This window comes from Prionailurus viverrinus, chromosome D4, assembly GCF_022837055.1.
Source record: "Prionailurus viverrinus isolate Anna chromosome D4, UM_Priviv_1.0, whole genome shotgun sequence".
Taxonomy (NCBI): domain Eukaryota; kingdom Metazoa; phylum Chordata; class Mammalia; order Carnivora; family Felidae; genus Prionailurus; species Prionailurus viverrinus.
In genome coordinates, this window is record NC_062573.1 from 94,135,239 (window position 1) to 94,162,696 (window position 27,458).

Genomic DNA, 27,458 nt, shown 5'->3' on the forward strand with positions numbered 1-27,458 from the left:
CCAGCCCAACTTCTCCAGTCAAATGCTGCTCCCTCTGGAGTCACCAGAGTTGCACATCCTGTCCTGGGGTTTTCCGGGGTGGGGGTGGGGTGGACAGGGGCCCAGGAGCCATGCCAACTTCGTGGGGCAAGGCAGCAGGACGATGCCGGGAGGAGCTAGACGGAGGCCATGGCAGGAGGAGATGGAAACACCAGGGCTGTGGCTCCTGCCCTGAAGGGCAGACAGCGGGCACTTGTGCAGGCAGCGCACACTCGCGCGCACACACACACACACACACACACCCGCCATCCAAGATGAAGGAGATGACCTAGGTGCACACAGACCCCTCCCCACCACTTCACGCAGCCGCACAGCGGCTCTAGGAGGAGCCCGCAGAGAGGACAGGGCAGAAGCACTAAATACTGTTTAATTCTCTTACCCTAGGCTGCCCGCAGCCCTACTCAGGTGGGGGGGTGAGAGGGGACGGCTCCTCTAGAGTCAGAGTTGGGGCCATCGGGTCCATGGGGATGGTTATGAGGCCGTGAGCCTCCAGGGGAGGCATCAGGGAGACCTCCAGGTCAGGGTCCATGAGGTGGGACTCCACATGCACTGTGTGCAGATCCGTGTGATCTTCCTGGACCCCGAAGTGCCCCACCATCCTGCACGACACGGGCTGGGTCAGGCTTGTTGCAGGCAGTCACCAGCACGGGCTCCCGAGGACTTAACCCCCTCCCAGGGCAGGCCTGGCTCTCAGGTCAGTGCCCCTGATGCATCTGTGACCACACCTCCCAGTGGGGCAGGAGCAGGGGCACAGCTCACCCGTGGGGTCCTCCCTTGAGGTTACTCACCTGCTGTCCATGTGTCTGCGGGAGGCATGTTCATGTCTGGGGGACAAAGGAAGGTGTGAGTCCTGGAGCAGGGGAGCTGGCCCCCAGGAGCCCAGAAGTGCCCCTCCCGCACCCCACCTCTTCACAGCCCAGTCCGGGAAATAGCGTTCCCCAGCTCTGGCTGACATCTCACCTGGGGCAGAGGCCCCTCTCCCAGCAGGGCCCCGTGGCCCTCACCCACCCTGCCCGCCCCGGGGCCTACACACCTCTTGGCTCGCATGGCACCAATTGCCACGATGACGAGGGCACAGAAGCAGCTGGCACCAACGCCCGCCAGCACCACCAGCAGGGCAATGAGGGCCTCGCGGCTGAGGCCGAGGCTGCACTCACAGTACGTTCCAGCTGCAGAGACAGGGCCCGTGTGGCCGAGGGGCCCTCGTCACCCGCCAGTGGAGGGCCCCCGGGGCCGCCCCTCACCCCAGGAGGGGCCCTGGCTGGGCGGGGTTCAGGGACGGGAGGAGGCACCTGCAGCAGGGATGAGCAAAAGGGACAGACATATCAGGCCGAGAGGGCCGCCAGCCAGGCAGGAGTCAGGCTGGGGACAGGGGGCCATGTCCAGCCCCCAACCCCACCACACACCTCTGGATGGAACCCATTGGAAGGCGCTGACCTCACAATAGGGCTGTGGAGCAGGGTGGGGTGGTGGGGGGATCGGGGGTCTGGGAGGTGTGTGGGGGTGGGCAGGGCTTCAGCCGGAGCTTCACTTGAACTTCTGTGTGGGAGCAGAGGAGACCTGGGCAGGCAACCCCTGGGGTGAAGCGGGTAGGGTGGCTGGGGGCCTGGGAGCTGCTCCCCAGTGCCCTACTGGATCCAGCCTCAGGGGATGGTGCATTACAGGGAAGGGGGTGGAGATCACCCTTAGGCTCTTGGGATAGTGGAGACAATGACCCGGAAACCCTGGGGGGCCCTCAGCAGACAGCGGGAGGCCTGTTTCTCAGGGACTGTGACAGCCCAGGTGAGGCCTGGGCCCCAGCTGACCTATGCCACCATCCTTCCCCCAAGGCTTGCCAGGAGCAGGGGCCAAGAAGGGGCAAGGCATGGGCCTGTGCTCGCTGCCCTCCCTCGCACTGGCGGTCTCGGGGAGGATCCCGCCCCCAGCTCAGCAATGCCGGAGGCCGGAGGAACTGCCAGGCTCTCCAAATCCCCCAGGAGGTGGGGGCGCTGCCCACAGGCCCTCCCACAGCCACAGCCGCTAGGCGCTTCTGGCTGAGAAAAGGCTACAGGTAGCATCTGAGGCTCCCAATCTGTATCATTTATCAGAGCCCCCCTGCCCTGCCCTGAGGGCTTCTTCCTCTGCATCTTCCTGCCTGAGGGACTTAGCTGCAGGCTGGCATCGTGGGACTTAACCTCAGCCTCCTCCCTGGCCTCGCCGTCCAGAGGCCTCCTCCCTCCTCCCCTAAGGACCTAGGCCAGCAAACCACACAGGCAGCAGGGGGAGTTGTCCCACACCACGGATGACCCCACAGGGCACCAGGGGCAAGGGTGCAGAGGGGCCCTGGCTGACTCCTTGTCACTGGGGACCTCCCTGACTCCTCTGACACAGGTGTCTCCTCCTAGTGTTGAACCCTCCTTGGGGACCAGCTAGCAGTTTCTGGGACACCTCTGTGCCTGTTGTGTGATGCTGTGACCCAAGATGCAGCTTTTTTGTTTTTCTCACGTTTTGTTAACAAACCAAGTCCAAAGGGACGCGTGCCTGTGCCCAGGAGCTGCCCCGCTGCCCCGCCAGACCCGTCTAGCCGGTTTGCATCCGGGTTAGGATGATGGAAGTAAGCTCAGCCCCATGCCAGGTGACCTTCCGCCTGGAGGGAACGGTGGGTGTCAGAGCCTTCTGGGCCTCCAGCACAACTCAGAGGAAAGCGGGAAGCCCCTCTCCTAGTGACCACGGCACAGCAGCCTTGGCGGTGGGTGGAGCCCAAGTGAGGCAAACACTGGCTCGCCAGAATCCTGGGACCGCTACGGCCACGTGCCTAGTCCTACCGCTCGTGCTCCAAACCCGTGGCCGACAGGACACCCTGGAGTGAGAGGGGGTCCCGTCAAGGACTGATACCAGGGCCCCAGGGGAACAGGTCAAAGTGGAGAGGTGGGGGCAGCCACTAGAAGACAGCTGGCGGAGGGGGCTGCCCAAGGGTGTCTGGGGGCAACAGGCATGACTCCAGGCCTGGGAAGGCACCCGGGTGGGCGGGAACAGGACGCCGGAGGCTCGTTCCAAAGGGCCTTTGTCGCTCAGGAGGCTGGCACCGCCAGCCAGCACGGAGCCTCCTGCACCGCAGGCTGTGGTGCCCAGTGCTTCTGAAGACCTCCAGCCTGCGTCCAGCCAACGCCCTCCCCTGCCTCCCGGACCTCAGGGGCTGGGGGCGGTGCCAGGACCCCTCGTGTGCCCCAGGGACGTCCACGTGCCAGGACCGTGGGTCTGGAGCCCGGTGACAGGTGTGCAGGCAGGGCTGGGCCCGGACACTCGTGTGTTTCCCCGCACCTGCTCCCAGGGAGCCAGGCCCTGCTAGGCTGAGCTGGAGAGGCCGCTGTGAAGGGCAAACCCAGACCACACGCCGGCGATGGGCCCACAAAGCCACCAGGACAGGGAAAGGATAGAGAACCATTTGCTTTACTCTGCACTCCGGGGGCCGGGCAGGGGCACGGGGGGCACCCCCCCAGCCACCCTCCCTCCGTGGGGACGTCGCGGGAAGGGCGCGGTGGGCGCGTCAGCTGCAGCTCTTGGGCAGGCGGTAGACGCCGGCTGAGTAGACCAGCTGCTGGTCCCTCACCTTCTTCTGCAGGAAGCCCTGGAGCTCCTGCAGGTCGATCTCGGCCAGCGCGGGGCCGGTGACCACGAACATGCGCAGCATGCTGTAGATACGCTCCAGCGACAGGCTCTCCAGGTTGGTCAGCATGGCCTGGATGTACGTCCAGAAGAGCTGGGGACACAGAGGCCAGGCCGGCCGTCAGGCCACCCTCCCGCGCGGCCACCACACCAGAGGCCGAGCCAGGCCCCCGACCCGCCCCCGCCCCCGGCCGCACCAGCAGCTCCTCCTCCTTCTGGTCGGCCTGGGAGGCCATGCCGGAGTCGCTCTCGTCGTCACTGTCAAGGAGCACCATGCTGTCCCGGTCCTGGGGCCGCTCCTCCTCCACCACAGAGAAGGTCCCGGCAGGCTCCTCCCGCAGCACTCCCTGCTGCAGCCACACGGCCATGCGCCGCCGCAGCAGGGCCACGGGCATCTTCACCACCTTGCTCAGCTCCTCCAGGGTCCAGCTGGCTGCACGGGGCGGCCGGGAACACCAGCCACTGGGCCTCGTCGGCCAGCTCACCTCCCCAGGGGGCAGCCCCGGGAGGCCGAGTCCCGCCCCCAACCTCCACCCCCCCACCCCCCCCACCCCCCGGCCACACGGAGCAGTGCCTGGCACTGGTCCCCCCCCAGGAGGCAAGGCTGGGGCAGGCCAGCCAGGGGCCAGTGGGTTCACCTTGGTCCTGGAAGTAGAGCAAGACCACCGCCTGCACGGGAGTCACTGCCACAGACAAGGTACGATCGGCCAGCTCCACGTCCATGGTCACCAGGCCCAGGGTGTGCTTCCAGCTGAGGGTCCGCATGGCCTGAGGAGGGCCGCAGTCAGCACGAGCAGCCCGGGGGCCCGGCTGAGCCCAGCTGAGTGAGACTCCGCCACCTGGCACCAGGTGACAGAAGAGCTCCCTCACCGCCCCCCGCCCCCCGGCAGTGGGCAGCAGGGTGGATAGAAGACAGGGCTCCGCTTCCCACGCCCTCCACTACCACGATCTGATAGGACTGAACAATGAGGGCTGCTCGTGAGTTAACGGTGTCTGAAAGACGTCCAACATCGTAACCCCCAGGACCTCAGAACGTGACCTGGGTGGGAGACGAGGCCACTGCAGACGGGCCTAGTTAAGACAAGGTCATCCGAAGTACAGCGAGCCCTGACGTAGCTCGGTCAGCACCCTTGCAAGAGGGAAGACAGTGTGAAGACAGGCAGAGACGGCAGGGATGCAGCCACAAGCCGAGAAACACCGAGGGTGGCCTGCAACACCAGATGCTGGGGAGGCGGAGGGACCCTCTCCCACAGCCTTCGGAGGCTTCGGAGCCTGCAGACGCCCTGACCTCTGCTCTGGCCTCCAGAGTGGAAAAAAGATCTCCGTTGTTGCAAGCACCCGCGTCATGGCACTTTGTTATGGCAGCCACGAGAAAGTGACACATTTTGGTCCCGGGAAGGGGGTGCTGCTGTAACAAATTCCCAGAAGTGTGAGTCTACGGAGCTAGGTGACAGGCAGAGGCTGGAAGAGCTGTGGGCTGCATGCCTCTAAGAGCCTGAATTGCCCCGGAGAGACTGTCGGCAGGGACATGGACAGGAAAGCCACAAGAGGTGTCACGAGGAGGAAGAGGCCACGGCAAACTGGAGACAGTGTGGCTCTGCTATGTGGTGGCAGGATCCTGTCTGAGCACCACCCTGCTGGGCAGAAAGCACACCCCAGCACGATGAACCAACACTGAGCTGAGGAGACTCCGCAAATGTGGGAGGGATGGCCTCGCAGTGGCAGCAGGGGTGAGGCGGGGGGGGGGGGGGGGGGGGTGGAGCCAGCGCGAAGGCAGGGGTGCTGCTCTTCTCTGTGTGCTCTAGAGACAGAGCCGAGAGGGCGCCAGAGACCCAAGCTCTGACGTGGGAGCCGACCAGCGTCCTCAGAAGAGCCAGGACAGACTGGGCGGTCCAGGAAGGGGGTCTGTGAGGGCCCACGGCCAAAGGCCTGGACGACTGGGAGCTGCAGGGAGGACGAGGTTCCTGAGAATTTTACGGCGACCCGGACTAAAACGGAGAGACGGCCAGCTGAGGAGGGCTCAGCAGGAGAACTGCAGTACAGTGGCCCGGCCTGGCAGGGTGGGCAGACAGAAGACAGCCTTGAACCCAGAGCAGTGCCTCCACTGGCCCTTGGACTTGCTTTGAGCCTGTGACCCCCCTCCTTCCTTGAGAAGTCATCCTCTCAGAACAGAGGGGTCTGTGCCACACCTCGCAGGCACGCTCTGCTTTCCCAGGCTCGCAGCTGGAGAGGGACTGCCCTCGACGAGCTGCGCTCGGTCTCGCTCCTGCCCGATTCAGATGCTACTCAGATACCAAACTTTGAGGTGTGGGGTGATGTAAACGTGGTGCTGGAATGGCTTAAGACTTCTGGGGATGTTGGATGAATGTGTTTTGCATGTGGGAAGCACATGAATTTGGGGCGGGGGGGGGGGGCACAGGGTGGACTGTTATAGGTTGAACTGTGTCCCTCATAGTTAAGGATGTTAAAGTCCCAACCCCTGATAACTCAGAATGTAACTGCATCTGGACATCAGATTACCACACGTCAATTTGTTCAAGTGAGGTCATTCTAGAAGAGGGTGGGCCTTTAATCCAACATGACTGGTGTCCTTGTAAGAAACGTGGACACAAAGAGACACAGGGAGAATGCCATGTGACAACAGAGGCGGAGGTTGGGCTGATGTGGCCACAAGTCAAGTGATGCCTAGAGCCACCAGAAGCCGGAAGCAGCAGGAGGAACCCTCCCTCAAGCCTCAGGACAGGGTGCAGCCCTATGATCGATCCTGGACGCCCAGCTGCCAGAACTGACACGATACACCTGCACTGTTTTGAGCCCCGATCACGGCACTTTGTTGCTGACCAACACAAGGGAGTCTTCAGTAACCCCCTCACCCCCTCAGCTCCAAAGGAGGAGGCAACAGAGAACCCCACCTTGTAGGGGGGAAACGGAAGCAGAACCCACAGTTTGCCCAGGTCGCAAGCAGGAGGGCCACAGACAGGCTCTCCAGCTCCAAGCCCACGACCGTACAGCCACCACTGCAGCCTGCAGCGGGAAAGACGCAAGGCCACCAACAGAAAACACAAGCAAGGATACTCTGTGGGCTGTGTGGCCACCCACGTGTCCAACGTGATCCTCAGGCCAAGAGTTCTGGTGTGAGGCAGAGACACTGTGGCCACAGGTCCGACCTCCAGCATAGCCCCGGGGCCTGCTCCGCCACTCTAGTATCCAGCTGGAGTCAGGACAAAGCACGCTGAGGCACGGCCATCACATCAGGTGCATTAGGCCCGAGCACAAAGGCATGGCTGAGCCATCCTCTGGGAAAGCAGCTTCTAGGGAAGCAAGCCAGGCAGTGGCAAGGCCGGGGCAGAGTCCTGGAAGTCGAATGCTTTATGAGCAATCTGGAGACTGCTTGGAGGCAGACGCCCATGGGGCACACACACAGCCCCCTGACTCTCTCTGGGGCGAGCCCGGTGCCCCAGCCCCCAGTTCCGAGATGTCAGAGAGTAGACAGTGGAAGAGAAGCCCGGGAAGGTGGGGCCACCCGGAGGCGCAGAGGGCAGAAGCGGCCCGGCCCCTCCCCCAGTGTGGGTGTGCACGCACACGTGCACAGGCTCCTAAGGGACGAGGGGAGCAGAACGGGGGCTGCGCCCTCCTGCCCCGACGCAGAGGCGCAGGAGAGGTGTCAGCAGAGAGCCGCACAGGTGGGTCGCACCCAGGTCCTGTTGCACAGCCTGCTCGGAAGGGTCACCAGGTCAGGATGCAGCCCCCGCCTGCCACCGGAGGGAGGTGTGGCCCGTACCTTCAGCTTCTCGTACTTCTTGCAGTAGACCTCTAGGGCCTCCCTAATGTCCTCGGGGACCTCCAGCTTCTCGTCCTTGAAGGGAGGCCAAAACTCGCTGGACAGGATGACGGCATAGACCCCAAAAGGCGGCTGCTCCTCTATGGGCCGCTTCTCGTCCTCCTCGCGAATGTTGGCATTGATGCGACGGGAGTCCGCCATGTCCTGGGGGGAGGAACGAGGTCTCACGAAGGCCCCGGGGCTGGGCTCAGGGTGAGGCCGGGCCAGGTGGGCGGGAGCCCCGCGTGCCCACCTTCAGCATGACCTCGCAGAAGTGCATGGGAGCCTCGCCAAAGCGCAGCTTCAGCAGCTCCACGTTGCGGATCTCCCTGGAAGAACGCATCTCTGAGGGGGCGTAGCGCGCCCCCACCCCAAGCAGCACCCGTAGCGGAGCGGGCACCCTCCCCCACCCGGCGCAGGGACACCCCAAGGGGAGAGGCGCGAAGTGCAGCTCCAGCCACCGAGACCCTGGACTCCATCCCGGCTGAGGCCCGGGGGTTCCCGGGGATCTGGTTCCCCGAGCCTCTGGGCCTCCCCCCAGGCCTCTCCAGGGTGACGGCTGAGCACGGGTGCACCTCCCCGCCGGAGAGCAGGCAGCGGCGCCCCCTGCGGCCCAGTGGCGCCTTGCGGGCCTCACCGCTCAGGACTAAAGCTGAACTGGTGCAGGAGGCGGTCGGCCAGCAGCGAGCGGTACTCGTTGATGAACAGGTCCTTGCTGCCGTAGATGCTGACCAGCAGGCTGATGATGTCCGAGGAGCGCCGCTTGGAGCTGGACTTCCCTGCACGGCACGGGGACCGGCACCGATGGCATCTCGCAGGGACCGAGGAAGCACCATCCGTGCCCACGCAGGCCCCACCCTGCCATGCCCGTGAGGCCAAGGCCCAGGCCCAGATCCCAGGCGAGGGGCGGGGTGGGTAGTGCACAGGCCGCCTGGGAATCTGCTCTTCTGGCAAGCCGGACGGAGACACAGGCCACCGTGGGCCCACTCAAGCCAGCCTGAGCCCCCTGCAGAAGCGGGTCGGGGCGGGTGCTGACAACTGATCCCCTCAAGCTTTCGGGCACCTGTGGAATCAGACGCCTGCCTTGCTGGAGCGTCCCCCACAACCCAGAGCCAGGTGGGGCTGGTGGCACTGACCTGGATCGGCATCCACAGGGTCAGGGACCCAGTCCTCGGGCTCGCCAGAGTCATCCTCGCTGTCCTGACCAGTCTCCAGGCTCGCCGGGTCTGTCTTGGACAGCTCGACAGCCAAGTCCCCCGTCCCATCCGAGTCCCCCGTCAGCCCAGCTACAATCTGCCGCACCGTGTCCTCCCGCGTCCTGCCAGATGTGAGTACCGCTGGCCTTCACAGCACCTCTCTCCCTGTTTGTCCACACCACGGCACCCCACCTCACCCCGGCAGCCAGCACCCCTGTTGGCCACGTGCTTAAGACGGGTCCATCAAACTTTCTCTCAGAAAACAGTAATACTGATCATAATAAGATAAACCCCACCGTTTTCGGGAACGCCGAGAACTAAAATAATACGGGATCTAGGCCAGGGCCTTCCCAACCAAGAGGCAGCAGACGTGAGTCAGGGAAGCACCAGATGCCTCCCAGCCCCAGCCCTCAGCCTCTACTGTCCCGAGGGGTCTCCAGACAGCTGTGCCCCAGCACCCGCTCAAACACGTCCTCTGACAGACAGCCTGGGAGTCACTGCCGTTCATGCACGGGATCCCCTCCCCGCCCCGGCCTCAGCCTGGGTCTTGGTCAGTAAGCTAAAGCTGAGCCGGGGCCTCTATGGACTAGGAAAAGAGGATGGGAACAGAGAGCAGGGTTGCAGGGTGGGGTCCCCAGTGTTTGCCCATGGACGTGGTGGCACCCACAAGACGAAGAAGCCCGGGCCGTGGCCAGGTCATGTGGCCCAACAGGAGGGACAGAGTGTCCCTGGTGTTTTGGGGGCCACAAGGACCCACGGGGAACTTGGCTGCACAAATGGAGCCAGGAGACAAGGACCCCAGGTCCGAGCAGCAGCCTGGAGCTTGGCCGCGGGGCTCACCTCAGGTAGCGGCGAATGGGCTCACAAGCCACCTCCAAGATGACCATGGAAGGGTCGAGCACACGCAGTGCCTTGATGGCGGATATATAGAGGGTGATGATGTCGCACGTGTTGACCCCTACGGCCAGGAGAAAGGACAGTAGTCACAGCAGCACCCAGGAGTTGTCCCTTGAGCGGCAGCGCCCTGGCCAGGTGGGTTTTTCGGCCACCACTGTGACCTCGCTCCCCAGGATACCACTGTGACCCACGGGACGCTGTCCCCCTTCTCCCCTAACTCTCACGTGCTTTCCCTGGAACTTTCCAAAGTCCGAGCCCTCCCCTCACTGGGTGGTCTGCCCCAGGCCACACCCATCACTTCCCAGGACTCTCTTCAAGGGAGGATGAGGCGGAGCTCCTAAGGACCGCACAGACCCACACCCTACACAGGCCCCTCGGCAGAGGAGACTGGCCTCTTGGGCAGCAGCTCAGGCACCTGGGTGGAGGAGCCGCGTCTCCAGGGCAGCCTTGAGAGACAGGAGCAGCTGCTGCCTCTGGTCAGTCCTTTCCAGGCAGTATTTGAGGTCCTCGATGGCTGGCCGGGAGTCTGGGAAGTCTGTAGGAAGAGTGTGGACCCTTGCGCACACACGTGCAAGCACGCACGTGCTGTGCGTGCAAGAAAGGACACAAGGTCGGCAGGGCCCAGACCCACTCAGCAGTGATGAGAAACACCGACCGCTAGGTGCTTCAGGCCGTCATGAAGCCCTCCAGCCCCCGCCCCGCCCCCGAGTGCCCAAGGACAGAGCAGGAGCATGAGGCCGCCGACAGGATGGGGGTGGACGCCCAGAAGCACCGTCTGGGGGCCCCACTGGCGGGCCCAGCTCTGCTTGGGACGCCACTGTCTGTCCTAAGTGCCCCTGACCGCCTGCAGGGTCTGAATGGCGAAGGCACGGGGAAGGTGGCCACTTCAGCGGGCAGGGGGCCGACCTCGGATGACGCTGAAGAGCTCCTCGATGCGTAGGCCGGCATAGATACGGTAGAAAAACCTCTGCACGTGGCAGCGCCACCGGCGCAGTGTGTTGCCAGCCTCCGGGGACGCGGGCCTGGCGGGGCCATCCTGCAGGAACACCTTGCCAAGCCAGCCGACCACCCTCTCGATCCACTGTCGGGAGAGCACAGGTGTAGGGAGGTGAGGAGCTGAATGAACCCCAGCCCGACGTGGAGCAGAGGCTACCCACACTGCAGCCAGCCTTGGGGAGTCTCTAAGGCTCCTGGACACTGGGAGCACGTTGAAACCAGCAGGACAACGAGCCCAAAGTGGGCCTCCCAGGCCTCCCACCGATGTGTCCCCACACCCGATGAGCACCAGAGCCCAGGCTGATCTCTAGCAACAGTGGCCCTGATGCAGAGCGCGGAGAGAACGCTCACCTCTGACCCGGTGGACAGACACACCCTGGGGGCCACGTACCTGACTAGTCCCACCACGTGGGACAACGTAAGGGCCCTTCCGAGCACACGCGCGTAAAATTAATAGGCAAAACAGCCGCACAGAGCCTAGGATGCACACGTTCCCCCACAAACTACGCAGCCCCTGATGACAACATCCTGATACTCTACCGCCTGGGGGCAACACAGGTGCCCCGGCCAGGCCTCTGGGCTCACACCCACTCCAGACCGCTGCTGTACAGACACTTGCTTTGAACCCCCACCACAGCTAATCTGCGCCCTGGGGCGCAGACACCAGGAAGTGGCGGAGAATGACATGTGGGAAGTAGGGGCAGGCTGGACGGTCCCCTGCGGTTGGGCCAGCACCTCCCCGGCTCTAGGGAGACCAGGGCAGAGCCCCAGGGCAGGGCCCCAGACCACGCCCCAACAGCACGGGCGCCCTGAGGCCCCTCAGCGGGACACCCCAGACCTCGGCACCGCCTCCAGCCAAGTGATTTCTCACAGACCTTGCCGAGCAGGTCACGGGCTCTTTCTTGCGGTCACAAGAGCAGGCCGGGAAGGGCCAGCTTCCACCCAGCACCAAGACAGCTTCATCCACCAGCCAGGTCCTAGCTCGTCCAAGTCCCCATACTGCGGCTGCCTCTGAGACCACTAGGGTGTCAGGTTGGCCAGAAACCTGTTCTACAGCCCCCAGGGAACAGGGCCCGAGAGGCTGTCCTTACCTTGTGGAACTCTCGCAGGAAGGAGCGCTCGTACTCGCCCCGACAGCGGTCCTCCATTCTCTCCCTGGTCACCTGGTGCAGGGTGGTGGTCACAGCCTCCGCACTGACCCGCTCCAACAGACTCAGCCTGTGTCTGGAGGACAGCCCTGCTCGTGGAGCACACGGAGTACCCTGCCGCCCCTCACACCCAGCGCCCTCTGTACCGAAGGCTTCAAGGAAAAGCTGCTGGGGAGGACAGAGCCCTGCCCTCCCCAGTTGGCCCCTCTGCCCAGTCTGAGGCCCTGGCCTTGCCCATGTGAGGAGTGGGTGTGGCTCTCAGGGCTAAAACCGCATCTCCTTAAACACGGCTCTGAGGCAACAGCTAAGTGTATCACCGTCCTGACCACGTGAGCACAGACGCCACCAGTTATGCCGCTGGGTGCAGACCCCGGTCAGCGACGGCAAATGAACTCGAGAAAACGAGAGAGAACATTTCTGGGCACCCTGCATCTGGGATGAACCAGCAAAAGCCATCCAGGGCCTCCCTGACCCTCGACAGCAACAGGGCCCCTCCCTCAGTCCAGCTAGAAGCCCCTCCCCCTTCCCAACAGCTGTGCTGCTGCCGCTCCACTCAACGTGACAAGATCATTACCAGCAACCACAAAGGATTAAAGGCTCACAGCTCCGAACCCAGCTTTAACGGCGACAGCAAAATCCTTTCCTCTTTAAAAGGCTGGAAAAGCAATCTGCTTGCCCAGCGTGTTAGCCTAATCCCCAACTTGTCTGGAAAGAATAAAAAAAGCAAGCCCACCTCTTGCAATTACAAGGGAGGATGAACACCATCCCTTCCCCAGGGAGCCTACAGAAGGCACAGCAGAATTCTACGTGGCCCAGAAAACTTGCAATCCCTAGGGTCTCAGAGTAAGCAAAGAGCGGAAACCCAGGGCTAGTGTGAGTGGCAGACACACACCTGTGTCCAAGACAAAACCTATAAATTCACAGCCCGGGGATCCTGGGGACCCGCCCCTGGCCACACCCAGGACTATCCGGCAGAGACCCCACCCCCCACCCCACCCAGCCAGCTGGACCCAGGAAAGCCAGCCAGAGGCAAGAACAGAGGCGTGGCCACACAGGCACGAGTACTCACAGGACCTGGCTGAGCTGGTGAAACTGCTCCAGGGCCTGGCGGCACCAGCACTGCTGCTTGTCGCTGCCGCATCCCGCACACAACGGGCTCTGCAGAAGCCGGTAGTACCGGCGACGGGCATACCTGCTGTCCAATTCCCCCTCTAGTTCTGGGTCTGTGCCCCCTTCCCCCTTCCTCTTACTCTGCATGTAGACTCTCAAAAAGCGCCCATAGAGGCGCTGAATCATCTCCTGAAAGGTTCTGGGAGTGGAAAAGAACAGGACGCCCCGCAAGGTGGTGTGGACTTTTTCCCGCAGCCCCTGAGCGCCTGCGCCCATCAGCAAGCCCAGGCGAGTCCATTTCTCCAGCAGCTCTAGACTATGCAGGTAGGGATCCAGGCGGCTCTCCAACAGGCCGAAAGCGTCAAGGAGAAGCAGAAGGCACTGGGGCTCGTCTGCACAGTTCTCACGCTGGGAGATAGTATTCCAGAACTCAAGGGAGATGTTGGCCTGCAGGTCGTTCTGCAGCACCTCTACAAACCACTCCTCCAGGACCGAATGCAGACCGTGGGCCCTCAAAACCTCCACCGCCGCCCGGAGCTCCTCCTCCTTTGGCGGCACCGCACCGCTGGTCCGGGAGGACGCCTGGAGTGCAGGGAACCGTGAGAAGGGGACACAGAGTAGCGGTGGGAAGGGCACTGACACGCGGGGAGAAGCGGGGAAAGGGACAGAGCGGAAAGGAAGCTGCGGGATTTCCGCTACCCCTCGTCCACGACCCACGGATGCTTGGCCGACGCTAGGGAAGGGCCGCCTCGGCAGCGGAACGAACCCCAGGGTGGACGTCCTAGTAAAGCGCGCAGGGTCCCCGGAACCCCGCGCGGACCCGCTGCCCTCTTCCGGGGCCTCACCAGTCCCAACGCGGCCGGCGGCACCAGCCCGGTGCTCACGGTGTTCCAGGCCACCAACAGTTCCTGTGCAGGCCCGGGGTCGCCGTCTCGCACCGCCGTCGCCATCTGCGCCCACCAGCTCCCAGGGCTTCGCGGCGCGGCGCGCGGCGATGACGCACACGAGAGGCGCGCCGCGGTGACGTATCGGAGGGCGCGCTGTCGGAAGGCAGCGCGCAGGCGCGAACGGCGAGGAGCTGGCGGCGGTTGGAGTGGTCGCGGCCCAAGCGGCGACCATGACCCAGCAGGGCGCGGCGCTGCAGAATTACAACAACGAGCTAGTCAAGTGTGAGCGGCCGCGCGGCGGGGTCTGCCGGGCGGGCTGGGAGGGCGCGGGGCTCGCCGGCGTGCAGGCCGAGGCAGTAGCTGGCCCGCAGCGCGCGGCCGAGTGGGGTGCACGGTCCGTGCGTGGGTGTCTCGGCTGGGAAGGCGCCGGTGGCCGTCGGACCTGCCCGGCGCACGGCCGCTCTGTGGCACGCACCAAGCCCTGGGTATCTGTGGAGAGAGCCAAGGAACGAATGGCTAGAGCACGCACTGCCGCCCGGGCGCCACGCCCGCTGGTCCCGTGCGGTGCTTTCTCTAACCCCGAGAACCCCTGGGCGGTCGGAGCCTGGCCTGGCGGTGGTGGAAGGTGGCCGAGCCAGCCCCGGGCCTCCCGCCACCCTCTCCTCCTACACAGCAGTGGGCTCCAGAGTGGCGGGGGTGCTGCTGTCCTTCCTGCCCTGGGTCCACAGCGCCTGCCCCGCTCGGCCCACTGTAGGCATCGAGGAGCTGTGTCAGAAGCGAGAGGAGTTGTGCCGGCAGATCCAGCAGGAGGAGGATGAGAAGCAGCGGCTGCAGAGCGAGGTGAGGCAGCTGACAGAGAAACTGGCCCGAGTCAACGAGAATCTGGCGCGCAAGATTGCTTCTCGCAACGAGTTTGACCGGACCATCGCAGAGACAGAGGCTGCCTACCTCAAGGTGGGGCTCGGGGCCGGCAGGGAGCCTGCATGCCTGTGGCCTGCGGGGGGTGGCCTGGGGGCAGCCACGGGCAGAGGCGACAGGACTCCAACATGGTCAGGACCGCTGTGGGATGACAGTGGGGCTGTCAGTGGGGCCCGGCACGCCCCGAGTCCTGTTCTGTGCACCGTAGTTTTATGGCTTGTCCCAGACCACGGGCAGAGAGTGGCAGCAAGGGCCAGAGCTCTTCTCGTCTGGCTTCCCAGGGTGCGAGGAGGGGGGCTTTGGGCTAAAGGCTCTGCTGACCCTGTCCGACCCTCCTGTCAGGGGCTTCCTGTCCCTGCTTCTGCCCCAGGCTTGGCACCGGCTTGGTAGGAGCAGAGCTGGACTGTGCGAGCCTTCTGACGAGAGGGATAGTGACAGCCGTCTCGTGTCCCCGTTTCCAGATCCTGGAAAGCTCGCAGACTCTGCTTAGTGTCCTGAAGAGGGAAGCCGGGAACTTGACCAAAGCCACAGCCACAGCCTCGGAGCACAAGAGCAGTGGAGGCAGGGAGAGCTGAGGAGGCCATTGGTGGGGAGGGGCCTGCCTCCCACGTCCCTCAGTGGCTCGACCCCCAACAAGCCCGTCTTCAAAGCGTCTTTATTCTTCGTGGTAGCAGCTGCCTCCTTTCACTGTCTCGGGTGCCAAGAGGCAGTTGCCCAGCTTCACCTGCCCCAGGTGACAAGTACAGCCCTGGGTGCAGCCCACCAGGTGGGGGTCCTGGCCCTGTACTCATAGGACATGGGAAGGACAGGCTCTGGGTGAGTTCCGCTCAGGGCGGAGGTCCCCTCACCCCCGCCCTGGGCTGCCAGAAAGACCCTGCTCCCTACTTTCACCAGCACGGCAGCCACCTCACCTCGGTGCCCAGGCCAGGGGAGCAGGGGAGGGGCTGGGGCCCACCCCCTCAGAGCTTGCCCTGGTGGCCTATGACTGTCAGTAAAGATTGTCTTTGTGAAGGTAGCTTACTGCCTGTGTCCTGTGTCCTGCGTGTGGGACGTGGGACTGCTGCACAACCCCAGAACCAATGTGAGCCCAGCCGTATGGCTTCTTGGCAGAGGAGGGCCTGGAGTGGCTTTCCCTGTGACAAGCCTTGTTGGCTTTGGGGACAGAGTTGAGGGTACCCTTGAGCATTCCCTGGGACCTTGTCACCCACCCTTTCTCCCCACCAGGGCTGCTGGCCCCCTGCCCCCAACTCCAGCACTTAGCCTCCCCGTTGGGTGGTGTTCTGCCTGTTGGTCTTGGTCTGTGCGATGCCCTATTCCCCAGCACAAGGCCTGGCCCAGGGAGACGCTCTCCAGCCAGGGCTGTGCCCCAGCTCCAGGATTCTAAACTTTGCTCCAACCCCACAGCACCACCACTCCCCACTCTCCCTGGTCCCACCGAGCGTGCCGACTTCCAGCCTCCCACGCTGCCTGGGGCCCAGCCCTCCACCCCGAGTCCTCTCTGGGACTGTCTCTGTTGGCCAGTTAGCTCCTATGGGGGTCCCTGCAGCTAGGCAGGTCTGAGAAGCATGTATTGAGAAGGTCTGGAGAAACCTGGGCCCACTCCACCCAGAACACTAAAAACACCCTTCTCCTTCCCAAGTTTGGCCAAGCAGCATTTCTCACGGGCTTGACTCTTCAGGAGGGATGTAGTTGCATCCGTTGCCTGGATTACAAGCAGCCCCAGCTCCCCAGCTCCAAGCTGAGCAGGCAGTTCTGTGTGTCCTGTTGCCTCTTGGATTCTGCTGGGTTTTCCTGCCAGCCGTTAGCACTGACTCCAGGGAAGTGGTCTGCCTCCTACAGCCTTGCTGCAGGCTCCTGTGGGTCAGGTGGCTTTCCAAGCCACACAGGAGGCGAGATCCCTGAGGTTCCGCCCGCTCCTCGTCCCCTCCCAGGCGCTTGGCCTTAAAAACGGCTCTGGTCCAGCCAGAGTACCAGACCCCAGAGAGCAAGCCCAAAGTGCTCCTCCCCCTACAGCTCCCACTGTGTCAGCCCAGAGATCAGAAGTGCTCACGGGGGTCCCTCTTCCCCCAAGGGGGTGGCTGGGAGGGGAAGCAGGGCAGGCGGGGCTACGGGAGCGAACGCCTGGACCGCCAGACAGCAACGTGTGGGGGTGCCACACAGGACTACCCCATACCCAGGCACAGATGTCCTGGCTGGGCTCCCGCTGTACCTTCCTCCTCGCTGCCAGGGCCTCGATGGAGCCCCACAGACCCCACCCCTGCTCCCTGCTTCTTTGGCCAAGGACCACACAGGGAAGGCAGAGGAGGCCTTGTCCAGTGGTATTTATTGAATCCATCATTAGAGGCAAGAAAAAACTTGCTGTTCATCACAAACGGGGCGAGTTGAGGTCTGCAGTTGGGGGGTGTGGGCTGGGAAGGGCTGGAAGTCCCACAGAGGACAGGCAGCCAACCTAGCCCTTCACACATGCACCAGACACCTGCTGGCATGGTGTCCAGCGGGACCCTGTCCATCCTCCACAGGCAGTGCCCCCAAACCAGGGCTGCAGAGTGAGACTCGGCCTCAAGGGAAGCAGGAGACCCCGGCGCCCTAGGCTCAGGCCAACCCCAGGAAGGGAGGGTGGGATATGGCAGGGCAGAGCCCAACAGGGCAGCGAGAGGTGGGGGGTGCAGAGCGAGGGTCGGCTTCTGGGCACTGCCTGGCTCCCAGGGCTCAGCCTTGGCCATCCTGGCAGGGCTGGGGTCAGAAATAGAGGGCTGGCTCACTTCGGAAGTCTGAGAGGTCGTTCTGACTGGCAGGGGTGAGCTGAGAGAGAGGGACAGAGAGGGAGCCAATGGGACTCATCCAGGCATTAGAGACACCCCCCACCCCGGGCCTTGGGTGTTGGCCCTCCCAGCCGCACCCCTGCTCACCATGACCTCCTTGGGTGTGGGCTCCACCTCACTCGGAGCCTGCTCCAGTGTCTGTTCCTGCCATTTACTGAAGGCCACAGAGTGTTTTGGAGTGTAGCCGGACAGGCCTGTGGGCCAAGAGGCACATGTGTGAACGTGTGGCCCAGCTACCCACTGGGCCGCCCATTCCCACACGTGGGCACTCACCTGAGCTGCCGTCCGGCAGGTGAGGGCTCTCGGGCCCCACGCTGTTCACAAAAGTGGCTCGGGGCAGGAACAGCGAGAAGGGCTTCTCCACCACCCCATCTGAGCTGGACTCCTCCTCCTCCTCCTCCTCCTCCCCGTCCTCCTCCTGGGCCTCAGCCTCCTCCTCCTGTGCTAGCGAGCTCTCAGGAGGGTACTCAAATGTGGTCTGCAGGTGCTTGTCATTGAAGGAGATCTTCATCTAAGGACAGGAGGTACATCAGCAGGGCTCTGCTGCATGGCTACCAGGGGTTACTCCAGCCAGGCTGAGCCGGGCACAGTGACCCTGCAGGCACGGTAGAGGTTGGCGGCCCCAGGCAGGTAGCAGAACATGCCATCAACCCTTCAGAACTGAAAGGTGGGGGGGCTGCCCCTCATCGGAGACCACTCCTTTACCGGCACCCTGCAGGCCTGGGCCACAAGGACCCCAGGAAGGTTGTTCTGGCTGCCCATGCAACCCAGGGCCAGTGTGTCCAAACACCTGCCTCCCAGACCCCACCCATCCCCTTCTCCCCCCAGGCCCAGGGTCACATCACCTCGGGTAACCAACCCTGCCCAGGGACCAGACCTTAGCCAGCACCAGGAGCCCAAAGTCTCAGTGTCTCTAGAAACTTCTATGGCAGCTCCTAGGATTGAAGGGCTGCCTTCGCAGGGGAGCACCAGCCACCTAGAGGCTCTATGGCAGGAGCAGGGTCTAAGTGAGACGGCACTCGGGGGGCCTACCTACTCGGGTGCCCTACCTCCTCAGCCACCAGCAGTGTGTTGTTGGCTGGGGTCTCTCTCTAGGACCGAGTTCACATCCTGGCTTGCTAGGCACCCGAATGACGCTTCCTGCACAGCTCAGCATGGACCAGTGCTGCTGGGCAGGACGGGGCACACACCTAAGGCCAGGCCCCCGGGGCGTCCATGAGGTGACAAAGCAGGGTGGCTGGCACATGCCAAACCCCGGGGGGGGGGGGGACACCAAATGCCATCACCCCGTTTTACAGACCGAGTCAGAATTAGACCAAAACTGCACCCAAGTGGGGGTCGCGCTGACCCTTTCCTCCCACCTGGGCTGTCCACTTGGCGCTTGTCTACCCTGCCCACTCTGCAGGCTGCAGAATTTCATGCCTGAGCAAATCCTCTTTTCTCCCAACGGCCCCAGAGTGCAGACGAGGCTGCTGGTGTGGAGAGGAAGCGAGGCGCAAGCAGGATGGCAGATGGACCCTCGCACTCCCTGACCCAGGACTCCACTCCCCACTAAAGCCACAGGCCCACCAGACTTGCTCAGCAGGGTTCGGCCAGGCCCAGCAGGTTGGTAACGAATACGAGAGGCACCAGCCTGCAGCAGATGGGAGCGGCCCTGCAGGAGCCCGAAACATTAAACTCCTGAGCACAAGACTCCAGCAGCCAGCTCAAGTTCCCCTCCTCCCCTGGAAGGAGCCGGAGGCAGGAGCTGGGCCCCCAGGCAGAGAACCATGGGGCCCAGCGACAGCAGGACATGCAGGGGCCTCACAGGAAAGCTGGACTCGCAGCCTGGGCAGCGGAGGGGGCCCCGGCACTGGCCTCAGGGGGCAATGCCAGGCTGAGCGAGTGTCCCCAAACAAGGGCACATGCTCCAGCCGCCCCCTCCCACAGCCACACGCGCACCCCCAGCCGCACACAGCCACCGGCACCCCCAGCTCGCGTGCTTCCCATCTCAGTGTGGTTCACACACAGACCTGCTGGGCGAATCTCAGGCCCAGGCCCAGTCAGCTTTGCCCCAGCCAGCAGCACAAACGAACAGTCGGGGACAAGAGCAGATGAGTGCAGATCACCCAAGTCAGGCAAAACCAAGAGATACTTGCTCCCGTCGCTTGAAGGCACACTGTTCCTCAATCTGCCTGGTCCCCACAGCAGGCCCCACCCAACCCTCCAGCTGCCACCCCTGCCCCAAGCCTAGCAAGACAGAGGCCTAACCCAGGGGCCTGCCCCTGACCCAAGGCCCCACAGTGACCAGGGCGTCCAGTCACCCCTGGGTACACGGCATTGTCCCCAACGACCCTGAGCCCTCCAGGCCCATCCCCCACCACCGAAGACACAGGAAGGGCTGGCTGCCAGGGCCCGGCCGGATTAGCGTGCCCTCATTAGTCCACATGACCAGCTCCTAGCAGGGAGACCGAGGGGGCTGGGCTCGCACAGGCACTGAGCCTGGCACGGCCTGGCCGGGCAGGGGCGGGGCGGCGCTCACAGGCCACTGTCTGCGCCCAGCTGGGGCCCAGGGCTTGGGTCACATCCGCCTCCCTTCAGTCTCCACACTCCATGGCCTGGTGGGGCTCACAGGCCTCCTTGTGGGTGCAGGTCTCTGAATCACAAGACACCCTGTGACAAATGCTGCTGGGGAGGGCCAGCCTCCAGACCCCAGGCAGATGGGCCGGGCGTGGCCAGGGGCTGGCACTTGCACGCACCTGGCTCTTGGGGACTTTGCCCTCTGTGCCAAGTGCAGTCGGCAGGTGGGTCTTGGGTCGGCCCACCTTCCAGCTCTCACAGGCCCTTTGTCCCCCTCACCCTGCCCTACCTGTGCACACCCAGCTCGGGTTACCGAAGGGCGTCCACCCTGGACTCTGGTCGGGGAGCCGGGTTCAACCAGTCCCCCTGCTGGGGGTGAGCACCCGCCCTGTCCTCACTCCCTGGCACACGCCTGCCTCCTCCTATCCCCCACTCAGTCTGCGTTCTCGGGGACAACGGGACCACCCCACACAGTCTCTGCCGAAGCTCCCACACTGCTTCCGGATGCCCCAGCCCAAGGCAGACCCTCTGGCGGTGGGGAAGCTGAGTGAAGCAGGGTCCAGGCCTGCCCAGTGGCACCTGGGCTGTAGGAAGAACATGAAGGGTGGGTGCCTACAGGAAGAGCTGGGGGTGGGGGGGGGGGGACAGGTAGGAAGCGGGGGAAGGAGGGCGGAGGGGACACAGCCATGACACATCGGTGGTGGCGGGCACAGCGTTCCACACCGGCAGGGAAGCAGGTGACTGGGGCAGCCGCACCACAGGTCTGGGGACTGGAGCGAGGCTGAGGGCCAAGCCCCGGCCAGCCAGACTGGGGTGTCTGGGTGGCAGTTACTCCCTAAGGGAGGGCAGATGGCCTAGGGTGTCATAGATTGAGCCCTGGGGACACTGACACACTCAGGCTGGGCAGAGAACCAGAGGGTAAGGAGGGGAGGAGGGCAAAGGCGAGGGGAAGGAGCCGCCAGAAAAGCAGGAACCTGGCCAGGTGGCACCTCACAAAGGGGAGAGGCCCTCAGCACCAGCCCACCAACCCCGAGGGAGGCAGGTGTGGAGAGCAGCTGGACAGTCCCACTTAGCAGCACAGCCTGGGGGCTGGGGCAGAGGTGAGAGGGGGCATGGTCACGATGCCCCCCAGCAGCCAGTCCCTGCTTGGCCATTAAGGGAGGGACAGATAGGGCATCAGCAATTCTGCCAAGAGACAATCAAGTAGAGACGCCCCCCAATCCCCGGCAGACCTCCCAGGCACAATGGCATGCTGGGTGCGCCCACCACCAAGACAGGGCTATAGCCCTCCGAGGCCCAGCAAGGTCACAACACCCTACACGCACCTGCCAGCTCAAGGGCAGGCTGTCCTGACAGTCCCCCTGCAGAGCCATACCTCACCTGCCCCCTGGAAGACCCCAGTACCTCCCAGCACTACCCGGGTCAGCCAGAGGGCCCCAAGGTCCCACTAACCTCCAGTCCACTAAGTCCCTAGTCAGGATGGAGGCAAACTGGACAAGGGCCCAAACCACAAGCTGGCTGGAGTAGTACAGGTGAGGGCGAGGTCCCGCAGCCCAGGGCCTGGAGGGATGGCCGGAGGACCACCAGGGAAGGGATGAGACACAGGGGACAGCCCGAGCCAGCGGACTGCCCCGAAGGACTGGGCAGCCCCACACCTCTGTCCCACTCAACAGGAACTCTGGCTCTTCCTGCCGGGCAGCTGGTGCGGGGGTGGGGCAGTGCCCACAAGGAGGAGTCACCTCCAGTAGTCACGCTGCTCTGGCAGGGCCCTGGTGAGGCCACTCGGCTTGCCAGGCATCATCCATCTGGACCCCCAACTCCCTCAGGCTGGCATGGAGACCAGGCCAGGGCCTGCTTCCTCCCAGCACTTCCTCCCGCCCTTCTCACCCCAACCCTACCACGCAGGACCCCCACAGCTCTTTCCCCAGCTGGGGCCAGATGAGCTCTAGAGGCTCTAGAAGCAGAAACCAGCACTCAATTACTGCCCCACAAGCTCCACGACCTCCTGCCACCTCAGGTTCCCCATCTACAAAGTGGGGAACTGTTATCACCTCCACTTCTTGGGGCCAGAATGGACAGGTACTGCCTCCTAGAGTGTAGGGTCAAAGGTCAGGAAGCAGGAACGAGGGGGAGGGGTGGTTTAGAGCCTGGAGGTGGGGTTGATGACTGTGTCTAAGGGTAGGAGGGAGGGTGGGAGAGCTGTGGCACTAAAGAGAGGGTGAGTCAAGGTCAGGCAGGCAGGACGGGCCCTCCGGAAGTACGAAGGGAGTTGGGTGTGGATGCCTGTCTCAGCAGATGGAGACGGCAGGAGCACCGATGCCCTCACCCAAGGAGCAGGGCGCGATCACGGAGGAAGACAAGTCCAACTCATGTCAGAGGGAGGAGGTGGCTTATGTGATTGGACGACCAGCAGGCATCGGTGGGGGGGGGGGTGCTTCCGTGGACATAAGGCACATCACCACCCCCATCGCCCGAGGCAAGTGAGGCCAATGGCGGAAGTAGCTTCAAGGGTGAGCCTGGAGATACCACTGGCCGACACAGAAGCTTGCCAGGCACCATCTCGGTTCCAGGGGAAGACACGTCTGCCCCATGCCTGCTGAGGGGTGTCATGTGGGGCTGGCCTTGGAATTTGCCCCAAGGCCAGACACAGGTGCTGGAATGACCAGGAAGAATCTGAGGAACTTTTTTTTTTTTTTTTCTTTGTGCCCAGAGGGTTCCGGGTCGCTGAGCAGCTGGGGACTGAGGCTCCAGCAGGGCTCCTGGTCTTGCACCTGGGTCTCTCTGTCTGAGGCCTGTCCTCCCCCATGAGAGGGAGAGTCTACACTGCTCCTAGCAACACACCCGGCCCTGGCACACACACTAGGAGTTCAATAAACACTTGCATGAAGCCTGGTCCTGCTGAGCACCAGGGCAGCCTGCCTTCTGCGGAGCTGAGAGCCGCCCCCCCCCCCACCCCCCCGGCCCCCAGCCACTGAATAGCTCCCAGCGCTGTGCCCCTAGGCTGACAGTGGGGTAGGGATCTGACCACACCCAAATCACAGGTCTCCTGCCCCTTCCCACTTCTGTCCTGGCACCTTTGGCCCACGTAGGCCAGGACTCCAGAAGACCACAGCAGGCTACACCCTCAAAGCCAGGCCGGAGTGGAACCAGCAGGCCCAGGACTACTTCCTGCAGCTGGACCCTTGATGAGACAGGTCTGCCCTGCCAATTCCAGACGGAGCCGCAAGAACAAAAAAGCAGACACGGTGCTGGCTGGACCGACCCTCCTCGCCAGCCTTGCGAAGTACACCATCAGCAAGCTGTCTTCTCTGGGTCATTAGGGCTCTACTGGAACCCAGACCAGGGATCTCCCCCAGCCCAGCCCCTCCAGGAGCATGCATGGCCACCCAGCCCCAGCTCTCCTCTGGTCCACACAGAAGCCATCCCCCAGCCAGGCCAGTTGTCCTGGGAAGTGGGCACCTGCTACACCCACAGCTCTCTCTCCCCCGCGCCCAGCCAGCACCCCTTCCCCTGTGCCCCCCGCTGACCTTCTTTCTGGAGGAGCCGGCCTTGGTGAGACAGGATTTCTCCAGGGCCAGGTAGCCACCGATCACCTCAATCTCATGCACGGTGGGATAGCGCTTCTTCAGTGAGGTCCCCAGGGCAGCAGGGGTCTCTGACAAGCTGCCTGCCTCCTCCTCCTCCTCCTCCTCGGCCTCCTGTGGCCCGGGCTCCCCGTTGGCCTGCAGGGACCCCGGCTTCCTCTTGGGCACCACGGTGAAGGTGTTGCCACCTCGGTGATGGAGCCCTGACGGGTGCCCAGGCCCGGTGGGGTGCAGGTGATACCAAGGAGGTCCCCCGGCTCCCGAGCAGGGCAGTTTGGCTTGTTGAGGGAACTCATCCTCCGAGTCCACCTCATCAATGAAGGTGACAGGCAACCCTGGCCTCCCAGGCTCCCCACCATCCTTGGCCAAGCTGGAAACCCCGAGGCCCTGGGCAGGCTTAGCTTCTGCAGCGGCTAAGGGACACAGGGGTGGTGAGGGCAGCCTCTGCCGCCTAACAGCCTGGTTCACAAGGGTGGTAGCTGGCCTGGGGCACTCCCCCTCGTCGACCCCCAAGGGGCTCCTCCCTCCAGCAGGCACGCTATCCCTTGCAGGCACCAGCTGGGCTTCGAGCTCCAGGCGTTGGGAGGCCCAGCCAACCTCTCCCTCTGGCAGTCCCCCCACCTGCCTCCCTTCAGGAGGAGGGGCCCGAGAGGCCTTGCGCTTAGGGATGAACATGAAGGAGTTTCGGGAGTTCACACGGAGGCTGGCCAGGGCCCGGGCCTGGAGGTCCCCAGCGGGGATTCGATCCATGTCTGGCTTGGAGGCTGGCCGTATCTCGAAGGAGTCATTGGCGCTGGTGGCCGCGGAGACCCACTGGCGCTGGCTGGGAGTGGCACTGGCAGAGTTGGTCATGGGCAAGGCCAGGGACGCGGCTGGAGTGGCACTAGGGGTCCCGGGGCTGGGGGGCGGGTGGACAGGGGGCTCCCCCGACTCCACCTTTGGCTTCCACTCGCCCGGCCCAGGCGCAGAGCCCGCGAGGCCGTTGGCAGCACCCGCCCGGGACTCGGGGGCCGCAGGCCCGTTGGGGAGCGGGCGAGGGCCAGCGCTGTGGTGCAGGCCCCGAGGGTGGACGGTGAAGGAATTGCTGCCGGTCTTCTGCAGGAAATCGCTGCGCCGCGTCCCGGGTCCTGTAGCGCGGCCCTCGGGCTCGAAGCGGGCGGCGCGCTCGCCCACGCGCGGGGCGGCGGGGCCGGGAGCAGGCTGCGGGTGCGACGGCGGGGGGCGGCCGCGTTCCGGACTCCCGCGGCGGAGCGGCGCGGCCGGAGCGTCGAACTTCTGGAGCAGACGGCTGACACGGCCGGGTGGCGGCGGCGCCTCATACACGAGCACCTCGGCTGCGCGGATGCGGGCGGCCGAGCCAGGGCTAGGGTCCGGGCCAGGGTCCGGGCCAGGGCCCGCAGGCTGGAAGCCGGGAGCCGACTCGATGATGAGGATGTTGTCGGCGCGGATGGTGCGCACGCCCGGCACGCGGCGGTACAGCTCCAGCAGCTGCTGCACCGGCCGCGCCCCCGCCGGCCCCTCGCCCCCGCCGCGCCGCGCCCCGCGCCGCCGCTCCGATTCGAGCCGCATGAACGGGTTCTCGCGCAGCGGGCCCAGGCTCTCGGCCAGCACGAGCCGCTCGGCCGCCGGCCCCGAGGGCTCCGCCGCGCCCGCCTCGGCCCCGGCCCCCGCGCCCCCGCCTAGGGCAGCCAGCTTGGCCCGCTTACGCTCCAAGATCTCCCGTTTCCAGGCGGGCATTGCGGCGCGGGGCCCCGGGCCCGGCCGCCCCAGGCCGGCCATGCTGCGGAGCGGCCGCCGGAGCCAGCGCGCGCCGGGAACTGCGGCCGCCGCCCGGCGCCGGCCTTCTCGCCGCGGCCACGCCCCCCGCCCGCCGTCTACGGCGGGGGGCCGGCTCGGACCCGCCCCGCGCCCGGCGGCCCCACCTACGACAGGGGAGAACGGCCGGCCGCGCTGATTGGAGACCGCTCGCCCTGACCTCTCTTTCCCGGGGACTTAGTTGGATAGCGCCGGTCTCCGGAGCCAGTCCCCACTGGGGAAAGGGCCTCTTGGGCACGCCCCCGACCCCTCACGCCGCTCATTGGCGGCCCCACTTCCGCCTCTGCGCCATTGGTCTGCAGCGACCGGGGGGGCGGAGCCCGGAGGGGGCGGGTCCTGGCGGGCAGTCCCAGCCGGACCCCTGGGCCCAGAGCGGTGGGTGACCTTGGCTGGGCTCGGCCCTTCCTCATCGTGCCAGCACCCAGTCCACCTGTTCCTCGCGCTCAGAGTGCAGTGGGAGAAGGGCCTGTCCAGGACTGGAAAGCTGTTCTCGCTCCCGTGAGTGGTACACGGGCTGTGCACCAGCCTCCTGACTCCATTCAGGGACTGCCCACCTGTGGTCCTCGGTCTTCCGCGGACTTAGTGGGGATGCCAATGCCGGAGATCCACCCAGTGCTGAGGAATTGGTTTCTCGGGAACCCCTAGCTCTTGCCAACCCCCAGAACTCACCCTATTACTCAGACAATTGGGAGAAGTGCTACTCCGCACTTTGCCATCCAGGGCCCGCCAAGCAGGGACAGGAGTGCAAAGCTGTGAGGAAGCACACAGCTCCCCGCACACAGCTCTCTAACGCAGAAGGAGCCACAAAAACCACACTGTGCATTTCACCCTGTTGCCTCCCCACACTACTCCTCTTAACATCTGCTGAACTTCCCCCATCCCAAGGCTGGAAGGGGTGCCAGTGACCCCAAGAGCACAGCTTCTTTGCCCACATGCCATGAAGAAGCTCACTCCCAGTTGAGGGCTGCACAGCACCCACCACACTCTTTCAGGCCCAGTGGAGCCAAGGGGAGAAGGGGAAACGGGGGCACGGACACAGAGATGCTACTAGCCTTCCCCTCCTCTCTCCCAGTAATGGCACTACTGCCTGCTACATCACTCACCTTTCAGGGACAGGGCTCCAAGGACACCTGGGGCTCTGCATAGACCGGGGGCAGGTTTCAACCTGGGGTGCCCTTCTCAGCTTCTGGGTCCCGTGGTGGTCTGCACTGACTGACTTACACCTCTCCATTCTGTTGAGCCGAGAAAATAAACTGGATTTCAGCTTTCAGGAGTCAAGTGTTTCCTTCCTCGGCTCTCATCAAATCACCTTTCCAAAGGAAACGAGGCCTTCTCATGCACATCACCTCTACACCAACAGGATCACTCAGTCCTGAACTACAGAACACAACAGGATACAACAACACATGCGATCTAAAAATAACATTAAAGGGAAAAAAAAAACACTCCCTGGCACTTGGCTGGCTCGGTCAGAGAAGCGTGCGACCTCTTGATCTCAGGGTCGTGGGTTCGAGTCTCACATTGGTTGTAGAGATTATGTAAATAAACTTAAATAAATAAAAGTCCATTTCTAATGTTCAGCTTGTATCTGACTTTGACGCAAATTATGCCAATACTGGGTAGGAAACATCTTTATAGCTGTGGGACACACCAGAACAGTCTCCAACTCAAGCATCTCAATGGTTCAGGCCATGCAGCATCCATTCTAGGCAAAGGGTCACAAAGCTGCTTCACCAGAATAAGACTGCAAATTTGTTCTAGAAAGGGCCAGACAGTAAATATTTTAGCCTAGTGGTTCTCACCAGGGGCAGTTTTGTCCCCCAGGAGACTTGTTAATGTATGAAGACACTTTTGGTTGTCACAAGTGAGGCGTGCTACTGGCATCTAGTGAGTAGAGGCCAGGGATGCTGGCCAGGGGTGTTGTATTCTACAATGCTCAGAACAGCCCCTCCCCCCCCCCAACAGAGAAGGACTTGACCCAAAAGGCCAAGAGTGCCAAGTTTGAGAGACCCTGGACACTGC

General features: G+C 63.7%; 4 protein-coding genes across 4 annotated transcripts; 1 reads left to right on the forward strand and 3 right to left on the reverse strand.

Annotated features, from left to right (window-relative positions):
- Nucleotides 1-390: 390 nt before the first annotated feature.
- Nucleotides 391-1,449, reverse strand: TMEM210 (transmembrane protein 210). The gene is made up of 4 exons (XM_047829472.1): nucleotides 1,332-1,449; nucleotides 1,073-1,208; nucleotides 828-863; nucleotides 391-638 (listed from the first exon to the last, which is right to left on the reverse strand). Exons 1-4 carry the CDS (start codon nucleotides 1,417-1,419, stop codon nucleotides 437-439), a joined length of 462 nt encoding a protein of 153 aa, XP_047685428.1. The 5' UTR covers nucleotides 1,420-1,449; the 3' UTR covers nucleotides 391-436.
- Nucleotides 1,450-3,450: 2,001 nt separating this feature from the next.
- Nucleotides 3,451-13,868, reverse strand: ANAPC2 (anaphase promoting complex subunit 2). Its single transcript, XM_047829469.1, has 13 exons — nucleotides 13,697-13,868; nucleotides 12,811-13,433; nucleotides 11,685-11,817; nucleotides 10,504-10,678; nucleotides 10,013-10,132; nucleotides 9,541-9,658; nucleotides 8,641-8,822; nucleotides 8,142-8,283; nucleotides 7,758-7,833; nucleotides 7,466-7,669; nucleotides 4,323-4,452; nucleotides 3,882-4,117; nucleotides 3,451-3,778 (listed from the first exon to the last, which is right to left on the reverse strand). Exons 1-13 carry the CDS (start codon nucleotides 13,799-13,801, stop codon nucleotides 3,566-3,568), a joined length of 2,457 nt encoding a protein of 818 aa, XP_047685425.1. The 5' UTR covers nucleotides 13,802-13,868; the 3' UTR covers nucleotides 3,451-3,565.
- Nucleotides 13,869-13,870: 2 nt separating this feature from the next.
- On the forward strand, nucleotides 13,871-15,671 carry SSNA1 (SS nuclear autoantigen 1). The gene is made up of 3 exons (XM_047829473.1): nucleotides 13,871-14,020; nucleotides 14,493-14,692; nucleotides 15,118-15,671. The coding sequence occupies exons 1-3, from the start codon at nucleotides 13,969-13,971 to the stop codon at nucleotides 15,229-15,231; spliced, it is 366 nt and encodes a 121-aa protein (XP_047685429.1). The 5' UTR covers nucleotides 13,871-13,968; the 3' UTR covers nucleotides 15,232-15,671.
- Nucleotides 15,672-16,960: 1,289 nt separating this feature from the next.
- On the reverse strand, nucleotides 16,961-26,841 carry TPRN (taperin). The gene is made up of 4 exons (XM_047829470.1): nucleotides 23,565-26,841; nucleotides 17,752-17,989; nucleotides 17,566-17,672; nucleotides 16,961-17,458 (listed from the first exon to the last, which is right to left on the reverse strand). Exons 1-4 carry the CDS (start codon nucleotides 25,398-25,400, stop codon nucleotides 17,396-17,398), a joined length of 2,244 nt encoding a protein of 747 aa, XP_047685426.1. The 5' UTR covers nucleotides 25,401-26,841; the 3' UTR covers nucleotides 16,961-17,395.
- Between the last annotated feature and the right edge of the window lie 617 nt (nucleotides 26,842-27,458).

Excerpts from the sequence above, each read along its gene's own strand:
- TMEM210 (XM_047829472.1), bottom strand. The coding sequence starts at position 1,419 with ATGGCCCCCTGTCCCCAGCCTGACTCCTGCCTGGCTGGCGGCCCTCTC. Across the intron at positions 1,209-1,331 it reads TTTGCTCATCCCTGCTGCAG|CTGGAACGTACTGTGAGTGC; the intron begins GTGCCTCCTCCC and ends CTGTCTCTGCAG. Across the intron at positions 864-1,072 it reads GGTGCCATGCGAGCCAAGAG|ACATGAACATGCCTCCCGCA; the intron begins GTGTGTAGGCCC and ends TTTGTCCCCCAG.
- ANAPC2 (XM_047829469.1), bottom strand. The coding sequence starts at position 13,801 with ATGGCGACGGCGGTGCGAGACGGCGACCCCGGGCCTGCACAGGAACTG. Across the intron at positions 13,434-13,696 it reads CGCCGGCCGCGTTGGGACTG|GCGTCCTCCCGGACCAGCGG; the intron begins GTGAGGCCCCGG and ends CCTGCACTCCAG. Across the intron at positions 7,670-7,757 it reads TCTGCGAGGTCATGCTGAAG|GACATGGCGGACTCCCGTCG; the intron begins GTGGGCACGCGG and ends TCCTCCCCCCAG.
- SSNA1 (XM_047829473.1), top strand. The coding sequence starts at position 13,969 with ATGACCCAGCAGGGCGCGGCGCTGCAGAATTACAACAACGAGCTAGTC. Across the intron at positions 14,021-14,492 it reads CAACAACGAGCTAGTCAAGT|GCATCGAGGAGCTGTGTCAG; the intron begins GTGAGCGGCCGC and ends GGCCCACTGTAG. Across the intron at positions 14,693-15,117 it reads CAGAGGCTGCCTACCTCAAG|ATCCTGGAAAGCTCGCAGAC; the intron begins GTGGGGCTCGGG and ends CCCCGTTTCCAG.
- TPRN (XM_047829470.1), bottom strand. The coding sequence starts at position 25,400 with ATGGCCGGCCTGGGGCGGCCGGGCCCGGGGCCCCGCGCCGCAATGCCC. Across the intron at positions 17,990-23,564 it reads CCGGCTCCTCCAGAAAGAAG|ATGAAGATCTCCTTCAATGA; the intron begins GTCAGCGGGGGG and ends TCCTGTCCTTAG. Across the intron at positions 17,673-17,751 it reads CCTGCCGGACGGCAGCTCAG|GCCTGTCCGGCTACACTCCA; the intron begins GTGAGTGCCCAC and ends CTTGGCCCACAG.